Source organism: Pollachius pollachius, assembly GCF_949987615.1.
Source record: "Pollachius pollachius genome assembly, chromosome: 14".
Classification (NCBI taxonomy): domain Eukaryota; kingdom Metazoa; phylum Chordata; class Actinopteri; order Gadiformes; family Gadidae; genus Pollachius; species Pollachius pollachius.
Window position 1 is genome coordinate 2,347,969 of NC_136947.1, and position 23,348 is coordinate 2,371,316.

General features: G+C 43.9%; 1 protein-coding gene across 1 annotated transcript in view; it reads right to left on the bottom strand.

Moving 5' to 3' along the window:
- Nucleotides 1–14,407, bottom strand: part of zeb1a (zinc finger E-box binding homeobox 1a) — a gene marked incomplete at its 3' end in the record, with an annotated part of 56,249 nt that extends 41,842 nt beyond the window's left edge. Inside the window, exon 1 of the mRNA XM_079750531.1 lies at nucleotides 14,315–14,407. Within this exon, the coding sequence (XP_079606657.1) occupies nucleotides 14,315–14,372 (58 nt within the window). The 5' untranslated portion in view covers nucleotides 14,373–14,407. The remainder of the gene's footprint in view (nucleotides 1–14,314) is intronic.
- Nucleotides 14,408–23,348: the final 8,941 nt, after the last annotated feature.

Consider the following 23,348-nt stretch of genomic DNA (forward strand, 5'->3'; position numbering starts at 1 on the left):
TTGTCCAGACGAGTCGTTAGATAATCCGATTCTCACGGAATTGTAAACAAAAAAAGGACAGTTCGGGATCGTTCTGTTTGAACGGGGAATGATTTTACGGGGATCGATTGGTCTGACTGCCTCATCAATATTCATGGGGACGGACCTTAAACATGGTTCTCTAAAGTTTAAAGAGGGTTGTAAAAATACATATGATATCCTTGCCTTGCCTCATGGGAACAGCTGTTTATATTGGATGAGAATGTTTATGATGGGATGTCCATGTGATGGACAAGCTTGATATACTAGGCCGGTATCTACCTCCTCTGTATCATCTATAGACACCATTATTTTTTCACAGACATTGCATTTACCCCATTTTCACCTCCGCTAATCTGAATACAAAAGAACTTGGAAAGAGGGGGAAAAAAACTGAAAAGGCTAGACTTTCAAGAACCATCTTTTTATTTAATCTGCATAACAAAAATTGTTTAGGCGATCGGTTGAGGTCTACTGAGCTGGATTAAGGGTGGAGATCGCTACGCTATGGGCCTGCTGGCTAGCAGCTTTGGTTTGACTTCATACTGAACCTTCTGAAAATGAAGGGTAGGTGGATATGTTTTCGAGGAAATGGCAGAAGAGAGAGAAAGAAAGCCATTTGTGAAAAGGCATTAAACGAAAGGCGTGTTTCCTATAAATACAATTCCAAAAGCAGTTCCCAAATTGGAATAATGAATTTCCCATGTGTATACCTTTTTTTTTGCCAAACGTGCCAAAGTATTACAGTTGCTTGGTTTGTAAAATGCAAAGTACTGGAAATCTGATGAGAGGGATGATGAGAACACCCAGACGCACAGAGGGAGGGAGACCTTCTGTTTGCAGGAGACGCATTTAGGTAAAAATGGTTTCCTTCGTGTTCAGTACCCTGAGGAAACCGCAGGACAACTGCCCACGGGTTAAGCCTTCACTTCTTGGGAGAGAGGCCCCACAGCTACAATGAGACCTGTCTTCAATTACACATTTGCGTGGAGCACACATGGAATCAGATGTTGGGGCTATGAAGATGGATGATGCTAATTGCGTTTACGGTTAAGGTTAGAGTATGGTGTGACACTTTGATGGACTGGATTTCTATCAGGATTTCTACCCCCCCCCCCCCCCCCCCCACGGTGTCAGTCTCTGACCTTACATAAGTGAGTGGGAAAGATTGATGGACTGAGCAGCAAAAGTGATGCTGAAGAACCATTACTTACATTCTATCAAACCATCCAAGGCATTAGGCCAAAGGAGTTATTAGATCAGTTAATACATCAAAATTCAGATTTACGATCCGCCTCTAAATAAACGGACACCTACATCAAATTACCAAATGTTCCCCTTCGCTCACCCGTGCAATAACTTCTGCAGATAGGGGTCAGCGGAAACTAATATTGCTTATCTTCAGGGGATTATATACTAATTAAAACATACTTATGAATATTATGGCATTTCTGCCAAGTCTGTTGCACTAGATGCCACTGAATTCTACTCACTGCACCTTAATGTAAAGAAAATGTTAAACTTTTGATAGACACTTCTGAGGTTTCATATCTGTTAATTATGACTAAAGTATATCAAGGCGCATATGACATCCTTGTGTTGTTCTCCGGAGAGTTCTACATATTAGATCATAGAGTTACTCATCAGATCATAGAGAGACTACTGGTGAATTAAAGTTGTGAAAAACCTTGGATCTCATTTTGCTTAGGTTTTATAACCAACATGTGGTTCAATAGTTTGGAGACACAAATTAGATTACTTCCAAGACAGACAAACCAGAAACAAGCCTTCTTTGTAGAACCAACACACATCCTTGATTACATTCTTTGCAAACGCAACAACGCACGCTATTCGTCCAATGCTTGATTACTAAAACCAATAAACGATTTTCGGAAAAAAGGCAGCTGATCACACAGAGACGCTTAACACGCATAACAAACCCAACGCTCACACACAAATGGCTCTGCTCTAGCAGCCGAATAGTGTGGCCCTCATACAAAGGCAGAGGGGGCCAAACTTCCCAGTGGGCTCGTTGTGGCACAGTACCATAACACCAGAGCTAAAGCACAGCACAGCGAAAAACACAGCGCACAACAAAAAATCACAGAGACCGAGCAACAGGGCAGACACCGCCGTTAGATTTTTGTGTTGTGCCCCACATTTCTTGACAGCCGAGGGAGGCTGACACGACATCAGCAGCAAGCTACAGACACGTAGCAAAGTCTCTCAAGTCAACAGGGGTGGGAGGGCTTTGATCACCTAGACTCAGCCAAAGTGGATAAGGGAAGACAGCCCGAAGCAACTCGTAGCTTATTCACACCTTTTTCTAGATCATCGTTCCTCTCAACTGATCATCTTCAGTGTGTTCATTAGAATTCGAAGCTAGAGGAGCAGAATAAATCAATGAACAAATCAAGTGCGGTCGCTCCTGTTAGCCCCAGCAATGTAGCTAACTAGATAAACCCATAGGCTGTAGTACAAATCTGTCCTGGATGTTTTCCTTTAAACGTTGATGCTTGTGACTCAGACCTAGCCTCCAATTGGAGGGACGGTAATGTAATTGTTGCTTGGGAGGAGTTCATTTCATGTGCATCCTACTCAGTTACATTTCTGATGATTTACAGCAGTATAGCCTGTCTATGTTCCCATTTAGCAGAGCATCCATGTGGCTAACGGCATACTAATAAGCTAATATTCTCATGAAGACACAACTTGCTTGTGGCTAATATATCCACCTTTTGAAGAGAGGTTATTGCTTTTTGTTTGTAGATAAACTAATATACTGCCCACGTAAGTTGGTGGACACCTGGTCATGTTCACCTTATGACACTGAGAGAGTGGAAGGAAAATAAATTGCAGCTTCTTTCCACGATTTCTTCTCCGAGCAAATTCCTCAGTCCAATTATCAAACTGTTCTTTTGGGCAACTGCCTAGCTTGGTTACCGCCCGAATGTAAATTTCCATTGCAACTATCACTGTTGCAATCGTGTACTCTGTAATTTCCATCAGTTGTAAAAACGTCATGTACTCTACGGTATGGTTGGTGCGGATTTCAACACTATAATATGAATTGAAACCGATTAAACTAGGTATCAAATATTTTGACCACGGGTTAAGCAGTGCTTGTTCAGGGTTTATTACCTAAATAGTGCTAAAAGACATTTTGTATTCAGGTGTTTTTATCAATCTGTTGGTTGATGTAAACGGTTGCTTAACGATCATTGGGTTCACGTCACTATGTTTACGTCGTGATTCTATAGCTCGCCTGCAGCGCATTGGTGTGGAAAACCCGAGAAACAGCCAGGCACCAAACTTCCAGATAAATGACATATAATCCCAGTCAGTAAAAAAAAAAGGAGAAAAAAGACAAAGCACTTATTCTAACATTTTCAACTATACAGCACCGTTTCCCAGGAGAATACGCAGTCATTAGCAGACACATGCAGGACGACAAACCCACATATAGGCCTACACACATACAGACAAACCCTGGAGGGCCCAATTAGTTGGCATCACCTGTAATTCAATAAAAGACGCACACGAACCCCCTCCTTGATTGAATCTTTCTCTAACTCTCCCTCTCTCTCTCTCTCTCTCACTCTATCTCACTCAGGCGTGTGCTTGCTTGCATGATTTATAAGGTGTCATTGGTGACTGCATTTTCCTCCGACCGAATTGGAAAGGCAGAGCTTGCATCAGAGAAATTAGCCCCCTTTAAGGGGAATACGAAGCCACGTGCATGTGCGTCGGCGCTATTAAATCTTCAGAAATAGGCCTATCACGGCTATTTCTTGCCAATGCATTCTAACCCTAACATAACCAGAGCCTTAGCTTGGAGGGTCCGTGTCTAAACACTCACTTCCCTTCATATAAAACCCTCATCTATGCAATACACCTAGTTTGTTCTGTCCATGCTTTGAAGAAGAGACATGCATTGGAGAGAGAGAGAGAGAGAGAGAGAGAGAGAGAGAGAGACTGAGAGATAGAGATAAATATGGTGGCAAGAGGAGATAGGAGAGCAGGAGTAGTTACTCTGAACCAATCTCCATTTGGTTCCGATCCATACTGCTCCCAGGGTTTATCTTGTTGTGGAGAGGCAGCTGCTCTAGCCATGAATAAATATCACAATTTGGTTTGGCCACCCCGGTACCTTGCTATCGAGAATGTGAAGAATATATTGGGTTTCCAAAAATCAAAGATCCGAAATTTTTACTTGGACTCTGGACACTTTACAGACAGACAAGACAGACAGATAGATAAAACTGAATGTAAAACAGACAGATAAATAAATAAGCGTTAATATATACAAAATACGCCTCACATTCTCACACTGGAACCAGGACTTCTACAGGGTCCTGTATTTCTCTTGTTTTCTCACTCACTCTTTTCTCTCACATCTTAACCCTCTTTTACAATGCCTGGTTGCAGATATTATGACCAAACTACAATTACCTGTAGTCACAATAATATATAAATACTACCTCATGTGACACAAATGCAAAATAATGTTTGTAAAATATTCAGTACAGCCCTACCACTTCCATGTAAATGTAGAACTTCACATATGCTAAATAGCAGTAACAGTAACAAAGTAGTCCACACCTCCTAGTAAAGGTAGTAAAACACACTGTGACAGCATTTTGAATGTGTGGATGCGGCTTCTTCAATGCTTTCATCGTTCACTTTGTGGGAGTCTAATGTAGAGTGGATGTCAGATTCAAATACATCGGAGTTTAGGGCTGTGAGGCAGAAGCTCCAACACATGCAAAGTGCTGTCACAGTGGGTCGCCGATACAGTGCCTGGAGCAAGACACCAACCGGGCTCAGATCCACATGAAGTGTCCCCAAGAGCACTTCCTGCGCTCCTAGCTAGCCTACAGGACCAAAATAATAGCAACGGCACAACAACAACAGCGAGCGCAGCATTCCGAAGTAAACACAGGTAGAGCTCATTCATTATTTAATCTGTCAGGGGATGCCAATGCACCGGTATACCCAGTGATGGAAATGCTCATTGTCACTTGATTGGAATGGGCGGATATTTAATGTGACACGCTTGTACCTCCATGTAGTCTACCCTGCAACAAGAGACAGAAGAGCGTCGGTCATGTCTTTCCACCGGACTGTTGTGTCAGGAGCCAGAGAGCGGTCTCTTAAAGCCTGTGGCACAAGCTCATGCAGCATAGAAACACACACAGAAACACACGCACACACACACGCACACACACACACACACACACACACACACACATACCAAAGCAGGCACCCGGACAGGTGCGTGCGCACACGAACACACATTGATCCATTGAAAGACAAATCTTTGAATGAGCCGCTTTCTTTCTTTTTTTTTAAGAACACAGGGCTTTGCTCACACACATACACACACACACACACGCACACACACACGCACACACACACACGCACAAACACACACAATGATACAATGTTAAGTGGTAGGCTGGCCTTTTGAGTGGCTAAGGTAACTGGCTTCTTTCTCTGGCGAGCTGTCATTCAAAACTTGTGCTCCGCAGGCGACACAAGCGAATATTTAGAAGAGCTCTCTTGGCCTGGGCCCCCAGAGGGGCCAAGTGGGAGGAGGGATGAGAGGCAGCGGCAGAAGGGCCTGTTATTTCAGGTACACAGAGAGGGGCGGTCTCTGGACAGGGGTGACGCGCTGGCACCTCAGAACCTTCCTCCGCGCTTCCTTTGCTCTCTTTTAATCGGGATTACGCTTTGAGGGCCCTCCAACAATCGGTTCGCCGTGGTTTGTGGGAGGCTATACATTCGAATTCCGGTTGGATTATGATTGTTATTATTTTTATCCGGTATCGTTTTTCTAAATTTTTAAATAATGACGCCATTAGTCACTGTAATTATAGGAACGCACAAAATGAATAAGTACTGAACCGCTCCAAAAGTGCAGTTGGGGAACAGGTGAACACAATGCTGTAGGATGAGACTTGAGTCTCAGTATAGGAGCCATAATGCTATTATGCCCGAATAACATTCATACGTTGTTGTATTATATTTAAGTTTTGTAAGTATTAATGTATGTGTATTAAGTATGCATGGCAAGTAAATTGAGAAACAATTTCCTCCCAATCGGTAATAGACACACTTTGGGCCCTATTTTAACGCTCTGAAACGCAAGTGAGAAGCGCCAAGCACAAGTAGTGGGCGGTTCTATGGCGATGTCGCTAGTTTACCGGCGCAAAAAATGACTCAAATCTAAAAAAGGGTTGGTCTGAAGTAGCCTAATTACCCGTAGGTGTGGTTTGGGCCTAACGTGCAATAAACCAATGAGAGTGCCAGCTCCCATCCCCTTTAAGAGCCATGAGCGCATTTGAATCTGACGAGATGATATTTTGACAGCGCGTCTGTAGTCTCCGATGAGACAGATGCACATGAATTTCAAACTTCAAATGGCTCAGTTTATGGCCAAATAATACGGTCTAATTCACACATGGAATAAGGTTCTCAAATAAAGTCCTCAAATAAATTTCGGCAAAGAAATCTTATATATGTTAATAACCTATATATATTAACATATGATATGCGGTAACTGTGGTTCTATTTAATGATATACGCAATACATTCTAAACATCGTTTCTTATCAGTATTGTATGCATTATCGTTATCGACTTGTGTTCCTAATACGCATGTGTCCCCCCGTTAATATACATTTGGACTGTATGCGTTACGTGTTTAGTTTGCGTGTGTTTAAACAGATGGACGCACACACGCGCGCCCGCATTCATTAATTCTTTTACACGTACACACACGCGCGCCCGCATTCATTCATTCTTTTTAACACTCACTCGCGGTAAAACAATGTTTTCTCACGATCAAATACTCATCAATCCTAAAAGTTATAGGCATGTACACGATGTCTGTGTCAAGAAAATATGTGTTTGCTGTACGGCAGGGGTGGGGAACGTCCGGCCTCCGGGCCGTATACGGCCCGCGAGGCCATTTAAACTGGCGCGCAATGCAATACAATTTTTATATTTTATATCTTCATATATGCATACATGAATAAAAAAAAAATCAGAAAAAAAAATATATCGCCCGTCATTAGTTTTCCGAGAGAGAGTCCTATGTCCGAGTCAACGTCAGGGTCAGTGAATACAGCATGTGATGTACGTACCACTGCATTCTGGGTCGGAGTGACTGACACATGACAAGTACCGACACAGACAAGTGATGCATCATGGCGACTGTCAAGAAAAGGAAGGTGGACGCAGAATGCCGCGTATTTCAGGAAAAATGGACAAATGACTTTTTCTTTGTTGAAGTGAAAAGCAAGCCAGTGTGCCTAGTTTGTGGCGAGGCGCTTGCGGTGATGAAAACGGCCAATGTCGAGCGCCATTACAGCTCGAAACATGCTAAACTCGACGAGTTGAAAGGACAAATGCGTTTGGATAAAATTAACGCTCTTCGTCGGAGTTTGGGTGCTCAACAAGTAGCTTTCACACGGCCACAGACTGACAGAGAGAATATTACGCGTGCAAGTTTTGTGGTGAGTGAACTGATAGCCACGAAGCTGAAACCTCACGCTGAAGGAGAGTTCGTGAAGGAGTGCCTCGTAGCCGCCGCGGAGCTGCTCGCGCCCGACAAAGTGAAATTATTTCAAAGCGTCAGTTTGTCCCGGAGAACCGTTTCAGAAAGGATTACTGATATGGCGCAAGATATTGAAAAAACACTCAAGAACACTGCAAGAGACTTTGAGTATTTTTCTCTGGCCTGTGACGAGACAACAGACATCACACACACAGCGCAGCTTGCCATTTTTCTGCGTGGGATTACGTCTGAGTTTGAAACAAAGGAGGAGTTGCTGTCTTTGCAAGCCATGCATGGCACTACTAAAGGTGAGGATTTGTTCAATCAAGTTATTGTGGCCATGAACAATTTTGAACTGCCATTTGAGAAGTTGAGCGGCATCGCCACTGACGGAGCTCCCGCAATGGTTGGCGCGCAAAAAGGATTGACTGCTTTAGTCAAAAAAGAAATGAGCCGTCTGGATCCAAGTGATTTAGTTGTATGCCACTGTATCATACATCAAGAGAGTTTGTGTGCACATTCCCTGAAGCTTAACAATGTGATGAAAACAGTGTCGTCCACCATACACTTCATTAAAAGCAGAGGGCTGAACAACCGCCAGTTCAAGGAGTTACTCAGCGAGCTTGAGTCAGAGTATGGTTATCTGGTTTATCATTGTGAAGTGCGATGGCTGAGTCTTGCAAATATGCTCGCACGGTTTTATACACTGCGGGAAGAAGTCAGACGCTTCATGGAGATGAAGGGTAAACCTTTCATGGAGCTCAGTGATGGCAAGTTCCTCCGTGATCTGGCCTTCATGGTGGACATCAGCAAGCACCTGTCAGAGCTAAACATCAAGCTGCAAGGTCCCAACCAGCTCATCAGCTCGCTGCTTTCAAATGTGAAATCATTTGAAGTGAAGTTAAGGCTGTGGCAAGGACAGCTGGAAAGGGGAAACACTGTGCACTTTCCCACCCTACAAGAACAAAAGCCTGATGTTACGACTGAATATGCTGGTGAGTGTGCAAAACTCATCCAGGCATTTGATGAGAGGTTTCATGATGTGAAAAATATACAAAAGGAACTCGACGTGTTTGCGACACCATTTAATGTGCAACCGTCTGATGTGCCAGATAACCTCCAAATGGAAATAATTGATCTGCAAAACAACAACAAGCTCAAAGCCAAGTACCACAACCTTTCTCTGCTGGACTTTTACAAACTGTATGTTCGTGCTGAGGATTTTCCCATCCTGAGGAGACATGCCCTGAAGTTTGCATCTCTGTTTGGGACAACGTATCGCTGTGAACAGTTCTTTTCAGAACTGACTCTTGCAAAGACTCGCTTCCGCTCAAGACTGACTGACTCAAACTTGGAAAACCAGCTTTGAGTAGCATCATCACTGCCAGCTGACATCAGACGCCTTGCTAGAGAAAAACAGTTCCAGCCATCACATTAGGTGAGTCTAGAAATGCAGCAAACATGAGGCTTAGTAACACAGCAGTTATAGACTTTTTTTGTCTTTTTTTTCATCTTTAGTTATGTGTTCATAATGGTATGGCCCTCTGAGGACTTTGGACAAATTGAAATGGCCCTTGATGTGAAAAAGGTTCCCCACCCCTGCTGTACGGTGTTAGCAGATGCATTGATTTAATAGTACAACTTATTACCGCACCAGCTGTTCTTTCCCAAATAATTTACCAAGAATGTGTGGCTAGGTAGATGAGAGAAGCAAAGTGTATGCGCGAGGTGCACAAGCAATATTATGCATGCGCCCTTAAAATAGCATCTGAACAACGCGCCACTGACTTTAAACCAGGTATTTCGTGGTTTGTGGTGCAAGTGGTTTCTGAAACTGCAAAATAGCACCAGGGAACGTTTGCGCCAGAACACGCCTCCTCCTTTCTCCGAACCGCCCCCCCCCCCCGGCGAAAGATCATTTACCTACGCGTGGCGCAGGAGGGAAAAGGACGCTCTGCGCCAGTTGCAAACTAGCAACGTCACATGCGCCAGTGATTAAGTCCATTGCGCCGGATGCAAGATAGGGCCCTTTGTCTTAACCAACTTAACAAGACATGGAGTATTAATGGAATCGCACGCTCTGGCAGTGCATGCTGGGAAATGTGTTCTCTGAATGGAAGTCTGCAGGCTGACAACATCCCCATCACCAGAGTTTTTCCCATGTGTGCGAGGAAGTTATGAATGATAAATGACAAATTATAAATTCTTCTTATCATCAACAATGCGATCAGCGATGATTTGTCTCCTCCTCATTTAATGCACCCAGCACACGGCTGCTTACAAACATCATTATGCAACGCTAAAATAGGCTCAGGCTTCACGTGGCCATGATATTCTATCCTGTAATACCACCGCCGCACGACGCAGCCACATACAACCTATAGCACAGCTAATGTTCAGTGATACGATTACTGTCATTGTTATTGGGTTCTACAGCATACGTGAGTATAACCTGTGTCCTGACAGATACTTTCACCATGTTAATGCACTTCAAGCACGCAAAACCAGAACCATGTGTAAACTACGTGAATAGGACTTTCAAGCAAATCTGGAAACACCCCCCAAAAAAGCCCCAACGATAACAGTTGTCCTCTTTGCAGATTATGGAGAAGATCTGTTCCGGGGCCATGTTAAGTCAGCGGCTTCACGGATGTCCACGAGGGACCGACAAAGCTTGTGTGCTCCTGGGGGCCATACCTCTTACATTTGGAGAGGAACACAAGGGCAACGCGTGGGGCCGGAGATTCCCCCGAGAGATCTAGGGCCGGAGCTGTTATGCAAAAACACCCACAAGGAGAAGAGCTTTGTCTGACCCTCATGCTTCCAATGTACACCCGCTCTCTCTCTCTCTCTCTCGCTCTCTCTCTCTCTCTCTCGCTCTCTCTCGCTCTCTCTCGCTCTCTCTCTCTCTCTCCCTCTCCCTCTCCCTCACCCTCCCTCCTTCCCTGCCTTTCGGACACACACAAAACACACATGAACGACCCAATTAGTCACAGAGAGCACACCAGAGAGCCTGATCTCCCCTCCCCCCACTGTGCTATATAAGGTGAGGGGAGGGGCTTATGCTAAAGATGTGCTGAAGACATCCTGCAGAGTGCTTTGTCATTCTCTGGCCCTGTGTGTGAAAAGGGGAAACGGCATTAGTGCATACATGTGCGCATTACACAAGCACACAAGCACACAAACACACTCACACACGCACACACACACACACAGACACATCGCCATAATGCCTCGGGCACTTAGGCTTAAGAGAAAGTAAGGGGTTAATCAGTGCACACATCTTTTGTTTATCAGTTCTCCCTTCTGCTCTCCAGAACCAATGCACACCAACAGAGCAATCAATGAGAGACATCCCTTGAACCCCGGTCACATTCAACACTGCATCCATATTTACACGGTCCCGTTGGAAAATATCGATGCATCTATTTATTTCGACACAAAAAGGGAACACTTTGGAACGTTGAGTCACCTCTGCTAAATGTCGTTATTTCTTAAAACCCAGGCCCAGTACGGAAAACACTGGCTGGCCCTGACCTGGTCTGGACCGGGTCAGGCCTGGGACAGGCCCGGGTCTGGCCTGGGTTTGGTCTGGTGTCGATAAGAAAGGCCGAGAAGTGAGCGGGCTGCTGTGTTTATCCTGTCAGGGTATGTTAAGACCAGGCCACATTCCTCTAGTCCCTAAATTGCAGTGTTAGATTACAGCACCAGAGCATGTGCTGGGGAGGAATGCCCGCTCACACGCACACAAACACATGCACACACACAAAAACAACAACACACATGTTGTGTGTTGCATGTGTGCGCTTTAAAGAAGGATGCCAAAGCCGTGACAGAGCAGTGCATTTACCGGTGCAGCCTGCGGTCTCTAGTCACCAGGGTGGGACTGACCACACCAGCAAGGGGACCGCTAGATTCACAGACGATTTAAGTTCATCCTAATCTAAATTTAACATCAAAGACAACAACATTGACACAACACTGTTGTTTCCCTTGGTTCAACATCTTTGTTATCGGGGCCACTGCTGTGACGGCTCAACCAACAGTTGTGGGCTGACGGTAAATCCTTGTGACGTACTGGGTCCTCCCATGGCCCAGGACGGCATCAGGGGGAAAGCGCTGTCACCACCACTGTTACACCCCCACTTGATGTAAATAACAGCTATAGCACCCATGGCATGAATGCTGTTAGCCTGTAGCTTCACACTGTAAGTTCTCTCTCTCTCCCCCCCCCCCCCCCCCCCCATAATGAACCACAAAGACGGTCACCTTCAAAGTGTGTAGAATGTCTAATAATGCAAAGGTACAATACACAATCAGAATTGACGTAAACTTTGCTATTTGGAATGACTCGCAAAAATGAAAAAAAAACATATTATTATGTAATATATTATTATATATTTCCTTCATAGAAGTAACCAAATCATAACATCGATGATGATGATGATGATTCGTACTATTATAAATATGATGTTATTATCCGTTTGCTTGCTAGTATCATTAAATTATTGATACAACAACCATTTAATAAATTCTATCTCTGATTGAAAATAAAAGGCAAGCAAGACAAAATGAAGGCAGATGAACTTCCCTTGAAATGAAAAGCGTTTAGCCCACACGGCATTGAACGCGCATCATCACACAGCACCTTTCATATTTTATTGTACGCACAGAACGATGCGCAGCTTTTCACATTTTCTACCCACATCAAAACCTATTTATAAGTGGAAAGCACACGGCAGAGGATCTTAATGAGCGTTCAGTTTACCCGATATGATATCGTTTAATACACCTTTAAAGGTGTTGCATCACCTTGCCTACCTGGTCGTCTCTACCCTGAAAAAGCAGCCATCCTGCCGCCACTGCAGTAATGGCACCTACTGACCGCCATTCTGATCTCACGGCGCTCAGCAAATGGTGATGGGATTAGTAAAACACGGTAAACACGGTAAACGCGAGTGTGTTATTGTGCATGGAGCCCAGACGTTAACGTTATAAGACGTAGACACGGCCACCCAACAAAACAACCATACGCGCTACTTCGTCGCCAGAGCTCTATTATAGCCACTGTTATTAGTGATATATGGGGCGGCAGCTCCGTTCGAGCGCAGGGAGCTTCGGTCCCACTAATTCGAGAAGCGTAGATAAAGCGAACACAAACGCCGAAATCAACCATGAACAATTGCTGGAAATACGTGTTGATCCAATAAATCCCGCGAGAAGGAAAGGAAACAAGCGTCCGCTGACGCTGGTGGTTATTGCATGGGCGAACTACAACAAAAATCATATATTTTCTCTACCTGCACAAGTTGACATTTGCTGCGGCGATTTTGAAGTCGTTTTCTTGGCTTCTAGTGAGGTCTCTTTGCCTTATGAAACAAACAGATGTTCCGTAATGGTCACCGGCGCCTTAAGAAAGCCGCAGGTGTTATTTATAGGCCATTTGTCAGCCCCGTTATTCGTGTTCAGGTAAACATAATGATGGCTCCTGTACGGACGCCGGGCGGCACACAGCTCGCAGCTTCACTCTGTCACCGTTGTGGCGTCAGCAGGAAAAAAGGTGCTCTTCAGCGTCTACGGATATTTTCTATTGGCTGCACTCGTGAAAGTGGGCATAATACAGGTAAAGAATACACCCAATGAGCGAGACCGTTTCAAAACAGGTGGTGTTTAAAGATAAATCTAAAAATAATAATAATAATAATAAGTTATATTATTATAGGCAATACAGTCAAAACTGCTTTTTAAAAAAATGTGCTTTGTTATCATAATAATATAAAAATAATTAAATAAGAATTCTCAGCAAGCATATTTATCGTGTATTCTAATCTCACGAAGCGGTCTCTAAGAAGCATTCCTTATATAGCCTTGAGCAGAGCTACATCTCATTTCTTCACCGTAATGCTCGCACTGCCCACAATTGCAACTACACAGGTGTAATTCCCCTTCCGCAATTCTACACAACCATGAGTAATTCCGAAAAAACAACTGCGATGAATTACTGTTACAAGCCAGACAGGAAAACGACAGAGTAAATGGCTATTTAGACTTACCAGCAAGTAAACATGTGGCGTTGCTGTGAAGCAGGGAGGGGTGGTCCTGTGACTGAAGTGAAAGTGGACCAACTAGCCCGACAAAATAAAACAAGCGTCCAGTATCACTGCCTTCATCAGGGCAGCGGGCAGCCAACCAAAGCACACCAATACCTCATCCTTTTCTGTATTTATCCCCCCGGCACGAAGATAAACAAGTTAAGATACTCCCTAAAGTTGAGCTGGTGTTTTGCATTTCACTGGGTGATCAGAGTGGTCCGGATCTGAAGTTAGCAGAACTAGCTCTTCGCACATTCTGTTCAACAGAACTGAAAAAAAAGGTACCACAGCACGCTGATCTGCAAACTATACAACCAGCGTATGCGTGTGTTGTGATCAGCAATGGGCGCACAATGTAGGTGGCAGACGAAAAGGGAAGGGGAAAAAAAGTGTGTAAAGAAGAAGCGGACGCTCCCCACATCCTAACGGTCCGGCGCCGCCAGCACCGCTAGGCGGAGGGAGAGACGAGAGCCAGGTATAACGGTACACCGCATTGGGTTATGCCCACTACTTTCAGCGTTAAGAAGTCCTTCAACATTGTGCCAAATAGTCCAAAAGTCGCCCAACGGAGTTGCTGAAATACAGAATCACGTCATCGGTTCCATCGGATCGATTTTCCGAGCTTTTTAGGACTTTTCACTTACCGCTATTCCTCCTCGGGTTTGCCTGTTTTCTGCGCTTACACCTGAGGCCATCCGCCATGATCCTTTCGGTCTGGTATGAAATGCAGGCGGAGAGTCACCTCCTCTCTCGCACCCCCCCCACCCCACCTCCCCCCCATCCGTACCCCTCCCTTCGTTTTCCACTCCACCTCCCTCCCCTGCACCTGGTTTACGACACACTATCCGCTTTACGACATCACCTTCTCAAACACCTCAGCCGCATGGCCCCTCCTATTGGCCGCACGTGTCTCTGTCTGCCCTGCCCCCACCTTCTCCCCGCCCGCTGCACAGCCTTACAAGTCGCTCCTGTTATTTGGTGTTGTGTGCAAAAAAATAACGGTTTAGCAGAGCTGAATGCAAAGGGAAAGGGGAAAGGTGTTTCCCAGGTACAGAAACAGAATCCCAGGTGACCCTACTTCATAATTAGTCAGCTCACGAGCGTGGGGACAAATTGTATTTTTGGCCTCGACTTGAGGAAGAGAATGGTTCACATGCGCGGTTTAACCATTTAAATGCGGAACTGGAGTTGATGTGAAGTGGTTTTTGGACATTAACCGAACCGAGAGTTAATCGATTGTATACTTCAACTCAAAACAAAACGCTGTTATATAATTCCTGTATTAAATAAGTAAGCGTCCTTTATGTTGATACTGATCTAATAATATTATAACTTTAAATCGGTTTCCTCATTATCATTTATACTTTATTCAGTGTTACTTTGTGTTTACTTCCACTCATTGTTTGACAAGGTTCATTAGACATAATCGTAATTAAAATGCTGTATAGATTGACCCGTACATTTATGAGCAAATTATTTGATTAATGCTATTGATTCTATTTCACAGCGGCACGGTGTCCTGCATTACTGTCATGTCAGGTAAACTTTGAATCTCTGGAAATGATACTTCATTGATTTTTCAATATATTTTAGTCATTGTGATTATCATCCGCTTGCCCTCATTGTATTGTCCTAGGGCAAAGTCCTATATCCTTACATCCACATCCACAGTTTCACCGCCACGGCTCCTACAAGCACCAGCATGAGAGTGCAATGTCCAGGCAGGAAACCACAACATGGTTTCCCAATTATAGTTCTGTGTGTATAAAGCAGATGCAACGTGTGGATAGTTGTCTATTAGGTAAAGGTATGAGAATCTCCAGACACCTAATTATTTGTGATGGCCTTTGGATAATTTTTTTTACAATGTCTTCCAGTCATTATATCTAAGGTGCTTTCATAATAGGCCTACACAAAGTACCATGAACACTGATACATGTCATTAAGGCTCGAACCCAGAACATTTACACTGTGATTTATATATCTTAACACACCATCTTTGAAAAAAGTTGTAGACAGAAGATTATCATATGTGTATCATATATTTAGGTGTATGTAATGTCAAATATAGATTGCCCCACATCCCAATTTCTGTATCTCCTGGGTGGTATTTCTGCTAAAACGGGTGTTCCTTTACTGTTAATCTTAGGTCAAACGATCCTAATAGCAGAGCTTGTGGGTGGAGATGACACAGAGGCCAGAAGATATCATACTGAAGAGAAACTAAGTAATGAAAATGAAGGGGATTTCAATAAGTGTATTCCTAAAGTCTAGTCTACACGTTGTCAATCTGAAACCTTTCCAGACACCTTTCCTGGGAGCGTCGGTGTCCGGACAGGATGCAGTGAGTTTGGGCTCGCTGTTAGCCAATGAAGCGGACTTACAGACCCCCTTGTCTCCGACATGATCGCCCCAGACTGGAACTCTTCGGTTCGAAACTCCACTCTCAGAGGTGAGTGGATTGGACGCAGGGAAACGTAGTTCAATGACAGTTCACCGCGGGTCGAGAGGACCAACTGCCCTTTTTTCCTGCGGTGCTGCCGAGCTATTCTTGTACCTGACGACGATCGGGTTTCCAACTCGGCCGTACTTGGGGTGGGGGGCTGGCCCTGGGAACACCAGGTGCTGTTCGCCCGGTCGCTTTGCACCTCAACACCCCATGTAGTCTCCACAACCCCCCCCCACAGTCAGCAGGTCTCCTGTTATTTCCACAGAGGTCCACAGTTGGAGTGTGGGGGGGGGGGGGGAAACAAAAATATAAACCCAGCCTTGCGGGCCTGCTGAGGAAGGAAGACGCATATGCATTGTTCCTCTTGGCTTTTCTATTTTTAAGTTTGCTGCTGCAGGACTCTTCATGGCTTCAACGTATGTTAGGGAGCCTCAGTGTATGTGTGTGTCTGTGTGCATGTGTGTGTTAGAGAGGTGTTTAAAATGACTTTCTAACACATCAATATTAATATATGAGTTGAGAATCTTTTGTAGAATGGTGACATTTTAAACAGGGTTTCACACGCAAAATTTTCAGTCCCAGCTCCTAAATTTAAAGACCATTTTCTCTTTCCACTCCCACCCCTGGCTACATGATGCATCTTGTACCAAAATGGTAAGGGAAGTTCAGAGGCTAGCATTTTCATTCTTTCAACAAGTGTGTCAGAATAAGGTTCTGTCTACAGAGAAGAAGTTGAGAGAAATAAAAGAAATAAAAGTAAAAGGTGTGTGTAGAGGCACTTCTTTGTGAAGGACGCAGGTGACACGTTCCGTTTAGCTATGCTATTCTATAGACAAAACTAGCTATAGTTAGCATTAATATTGGCGAATGCAGAGCTATGGCACATACAAGAGCCACACGGCCAATATTAAAGTGATGAGTAAAGCTGTGTTTACCATGTTGTGACACTGAGTTTGTGTGATGTTTAAATTTTGTCAGTAAGAGATTTGAGAAAATGTTCTAAGATATATTTGCTCTTGATTTGTTTTAAACACAAAGTCTTCAATCCCTTGGCACTGTTCCTCTTTTTACAATGTGTCCCGCTCCACGACAACACTGCAGGCAACCATTGTCCTGCAGATTGAAGCCAAAAGGAAATGGATGCTATTATGCTATGCTAATCGGCTATTGTAAAGGCATCATTGGTCTTATAGAGGGCCACCACCACCCATTGACCTCCCAACCAACCCATTCAAATATATAGATATATTTTACTATCATTTCAGCTTTACAACAACATCAAACATTTGGTTCTCTCTTGCCTTTACAGATGAAAGAATCAGGGTTTAAAGTGTAATTGTTGCTTTGCTTTAATGGCTAGCTTCTTATTGGGTTGCTTTGTAGTAGGAATGTCGATACTACTTTGCAGACCTGGCATTCATGTTTTGATAGTTGAAGTTTAATAGTCTTTTTACCTTAGGATCCGTAGAACTTAATTAAATTTCAACCACCTTCACTTTTTTCAACATAACTACTTGAGTAGTCTCAGACCTGTGTTGCCATTCTACAACCACAGTGTATATGGATCTGTTCTCTCTCAGTTCTGAATAGCCCTGTCGTCGCTTCCTCTTAGTGTGTTTTTGTTATGCATTAGGTAGGCCAGCCAGTGTAGAGGGGGGTCCTTCCATTGCGGAACAAGATTACAGGATGAAGTGCTTTCAGACATTCACTGCAAACACCCTCTCTCTGCCTTGGGCTCCAGTTAGACTATTAAACAAATCCGACCGCTCTTGCTAGGTTTGATGAGGTGAGACACATGTCCTTGGTAGGACAAAAACTGTACTATTATTATATAACCATATTATATGATTAACATGTAGGTAGTTCTTGGTAGCAGGTCGAAGCAGCAAAACACTGCGTTAAAAAGTCTTGTGATTGTTGGTCAGTTGTACTTGTTGTTGTTGTCAAACTCGCCGTCACTATGGCAACACGGCAGCATGATAGATTACAGGTTTCCACCGTTGACATATTGAAGCCATTTCAGATAATGGAGAATGGGAATGGGAATGTCGTAAGCATATTTACCTATTGTTAGCATACTTTCCTCCAGATTCTCTCGTCACTCAGAAGACCTGCCGGTTAGTGCTGATGTGTATCATTACATTTGTGAAAACGGTTTGTACATCGTGACATCACGTCCCAATGAAAGCCGCCATTTTGGAAGTATAGATGCATTGGAATGTTAGTTATTAAGTGGGTAGGGTTTTTTTGTAATTGTTTAGTAATTAATCATGACATTATTTGTCATTATGGGAAGCGCTAAACAAAGTTGCCATTAGCCTAGGTTACTGTTTATTTAAATTGGTCTTTTTTCTTTGGAGTACTACAACTTATTGTTGAGGTATTGGGATTTACAAGCCTGATATCAATACTGATCACTCACAATTTACAGGGAAGGAAAGGGTTCTAGCTATTACTATTACTATTACTGTTCTAGCTATTATTATTCTCAGCAAGCACAAGAAACTTTCTTCTGGTTGGTCGTATCTTTAGATCTTCTCTGTCTACTGTCTATCAACTGTGTGTGTGTGTGTGTGTGTGTGTGTGTGTGTGTGTGTGTGTGTGTGTGTGTGTGTGTGTGTGTGTGTGTGTAAGTAATTCTATTTCTTCCGTGCTTTTGTAAAAGGCACTAGAGGAATCAATCAAATCAACTTGTTGAAATGGCAATAAAGTCTTCACTCTTGAAACTTGGCACAGTGGAGATTGCAAATGTGCTATAGCTGTGAATTTCTGTCTTATGAAATGGTGTCTTGGACAGGGATTCAAGGGTGTATAAGGCTACAGTCCATTAGGCAATTATGCCAAACTGTCACACCACATAGGATTCTCCATTAGCATGGGTTTCAGTCCTTTTGCCAGAATAAAAGCATGTAAACCATTGATACTTAATTAAAATGAACTAAACCTTGATAGATAGCTGAGATCCTGGGTACGGTAGTCTAAACAACAACATGTTAACAACATTTAATCCAAACATCTGACTGGAGGGCCTATTTTGCAAGACATGTCCCAGTTGGTAACATAAATGCACTGAAGATGTTGAGCAGCATTCATCATCATTCATCATCATACAACTGTGTGTGTCATACAATTTTTCCACATCATACAGTTACTGTGTGTGTGTGTGTGTGTGTGTGTGTGTTTGTGTGTGTGTGTGTGTGTGTGTGTGTGCGTGTGTGTGTGTGTGTGTGTGTGTGTGTGTGTGTGTGTGTGTGTGTGTGAGTGAAGCGAGGGGGCTGAGTCATGTGACGCCCATGTGTTCTGGCCTCCAGCGTTGCACCGAATGAGGTCAGCCTCCAGGTACGGACCTGAGCAGCAGGCAGTCACACACACACACACACACATACACACACACACACACACACACACACACACACACACTCACATAAACACACCACACCTACACACACACACTCACACCCACACACACTCACACACACACACACCCACACACACACACTCACATACACACACACTCACATGCACACACACACATACACACACCTACACACACACACACACACACACACACACACACAAACTCACTCCCACAAACATAGACCAACACTCAATCCAAATAATGAAATGATCAATAGACTTGATTGGACTGTAGAAGGATATCAGTCTTCCAGTCTGGATGACTCAGTACAAGGCTGACTCAAGACAGTTCCTCCTTCTTCTTCTTTTTCTCCTTCTCTTTTTTCTAGTTCTTCCCATTATCATTGGTAACATTGTGGCTATTATGCCTGCGGGCCAGAATGGGGACATGTGGTCCATTCAGTCCTGACAATGGATGTGTGTTTCGGTGAGTGAGTTAGTAAATGAGCGAAGGCTTTTCGAAGTAAAGTGTTGTTTTGAATGAGTCGTTGAGTTGTCAGGGTTAGGGTTAGGGTTAGAAGATGGGGGTTTGATGAGTTGCGTGCGTATACATCACTAACAGTATGCATTTAGGTCTAGAGCTTTTACATGGACGGAACCATTTAGAACGGACATACTCACAGACATACTGTGTATTCTGCGTTTAGAGGACTAAGCGAAAAACAAGCACCCAAACACAGACCCACACTGAAGTGTATACCTTTGGTTTACCTGCAGTAAACCCTTGTCCCCTTTGATCAGTCAACAAAACCTTATCGCAGGTAGCAGAACACAACCCGTCACATAGAGACACTCTTATCACAAGCCTTTCGGAGGCAGGATTCAGTCTCTATTAGTAATAATCAATGACCGAAAAACTATTGTGCGTGTGTCCGTGTGTGTTAATGATATTGTGAAACCTTTTTCCAACCATTTTCAAACCGTGTTAATCCAATTTTCCTAAGACAGGGAACGGCAGGATTTGGGGCTGTTGGGGGTCAGAGGTTGTATATCAGCGTAGGGGTGGGGCACTAGTGGCCTCATGCCCCCCTGTCACACTGTGAAGACCCCCTCCCCCTCAACTTCTACCTTGCACACAGAAAAAACAACGGCAAAAAGCCATGATCCAATCAGAACAGAGACTGGACTCAGTGTTGCCTTTTTGCAGCATGAGAGGTGAACTGGAGCATTTATTTCACTGCATTTTGTGACAGCCACTTTGCAGTGGAGAGGATTTACTGTGTGCAGCTAGTGACTGTGTGTGCATGCGTATGTGTGTGTGTGCGTGTGCGTGTGCGTGTGTGTTTGTGTGTGTGTGTGTGTGTCCAGAGATGTGCAGAAAGGTATAATACACCGTGCCCACATTGGGCAGCCATGCAAACCACTGCATAATCTTGATGTGTGTATGCACAGGCAAGGCATGCGCTTGCATGTGCACAGTGCAGGATGGGGCAAACAGAGGGTCCAGGGCGTTATCAGAGCTGACAGGTCTGTGAGATCTCTTGTGTTTCTTGTGAATAATAGAGCGTTGGTCCATTGATTTGTAGCCTGTTTGTTCCTACATTACTCGCTCAATATCTCTGGAACCGTCATTCATGCTTTCCACTGTTGTTGGTGCAGCTCTTTTTGTTTTACAGTACGTGAGCAATTGCTTTGTGTGTGTGTGTGTGTGTGTGTGTGTGTGTGTGTGTGTGTGTGTGTGTGTGTGTGTGTGTGTTTGTGTGTGCGCGTGTGTCTGTGCCAGGGGCGTCCATTTGTGCATGTGTGTGGGTGTGTGCGTCGCTGAGTGTGTGTGTGCGTGTGCCCTCCCGCTCATGTGTGTGGTTGCATGCATGTGTGTGTGCTGCATTATTGATTCGAATTACCTCTTATGATTCTTTCTCCCAGAATCCATCAGGATTGTTTACGAGATCTCCTCCGAAAGGCGTAACAGTGATGACCTCACTCTGCCTCAGCCCCAGTGAATCATGGGATACAGGAAGCAAGGTCTCTTAATGCCAGGTAACGCATTGCTTAGACATTCACATCACATGACTCATAGGGAATGACTTTATTCACCATGAAGGGCAGAGTTGCTGCTGTCATGCACTTACTAATGACAGGAAAGACAGACAGAGAGACAGAGCGTTATAAACAGAAAGTTAGGGAGAGAGACAGGCAGAAAAAGAGAAACAGACAGAAAGGCAGACAGAGTGAGGGAGACTGAAGGAACGTTGAGTGTCAAAGCATCTTCTGTGGTGCTATGTGCTAATAACATTAGGACTCAAGCTCCAAAGAGGCATCCCGTGTACAAAACAATACATCCACCCCTGTATCTTCTATTAATGTTAAGCAATTGTACACAATCAAATTTTAACAGAGGTACCAAAAACCCTCTCAAGCTCTGTCTGTCTGTCTGCAACATGTAGTTAAGTAATTAAATATGCAGTGCAAAAGGACACGCATCCATATTTGATATTTTCTTTGCATGCAAGGAATCTTTTTGTGTTGTTGTTGTTGTTGTTGACATAACAACGAGAGGGCGGGAGCAATGGAAGAAGAGGTAATTGTGAAAGGAGGAGAGGTGGAGGTTAGAAGGGGTGAGATGAGGACAGTAGAGATGCTGCTGTGAAAATGACATAGCAGAGGAAATCAGACACAGGCTCGCCTTAATCACTTTCCATGGAAAAGGTTTTTACTGCTTTGTCGTACTTGCTAGTGTCACCTACGGAAGTCACACACATGTCTGCCATATTGCAGTCCTCCCTCCGAGGTCGTGCTATCTGCTGCCATCGAGAGTCGATCAAGTGATTTTCTTTTAATCCATTTTGCATAACAAGTGAAATAGGAATGATTAGGAAGCCCTGCGAAGGCAAATCATGAATTAATGATACTCACCTTTTTATTATTATGTATACAAGGTAGGTATTTTAGTTGTAGTGCTTGCTTGTTTTTCTTACACTTCTTACACTTCTCATTTTTACGTGACAGAAGCCCCTTACCTGGTCAGCGCTGCTGAAGTCACCATTAGGGGCGTCACGAGTACGTAGTGCTGTTTGAACTCTGAGCGTCTAAACCTGATTCCCTACAAAGTGCACTACATGTCATACCCTTATTGCGCCATCAAAGCATTGTACAACGGATGTACACTGATATCTGCACGATATCCCATGATGCACAGCGGTTTTCATTTTCATTCAGTTTATCCATAACTTCTGGTGAGTTCAAACGCGACAGATACACAAGGGTATTTAGTATGTATGGGATGGTGTGTTAGTTAGTGATATCACTCTCTATAACCACCGTATGCAACCAGCGACGTTGATAACCATGGGCGTCCGATGTGACCCAAATGTTTATAAATAGCCTCGGATCTGTAACACTTTACAATAAGGGTGCATTAATAAGCGTAGCTAGTACAGTAATACTCGTTATTATATAGCATGACCTGAGGGGTTAGGGTTAGGGATAGGGAACAAGGAAGTGGGTTAGGGTTAGGGTTAAGATTAAGGGTTAATATTAACCCTCACCGTAGGGTTAAATGGATTAAAACAGAATCGGGCTTCAGAAAAGAGCGTGTTTATCAAAATACATTTCCGGGGGCGAATCCTCCCGACCCCCCAACAGAGGACTGGGCTAAGTCCAGAATGACTTCAAACACTAGAAACTCCCCTGTGTGTGACCAGGGAGCACAGCAGATTTTAACTCACAGAGGGCTTAATGTGGCTGTGAAGATCTATTCAAGATAAGTAGCGTATTCATATTTAAATAAAGTATTTTTATCTCAATTTATCACACACTTACAAAAAAGTTAATAAAAATTGAATAATCCAATGGAAGCTTCACTAGTCAAA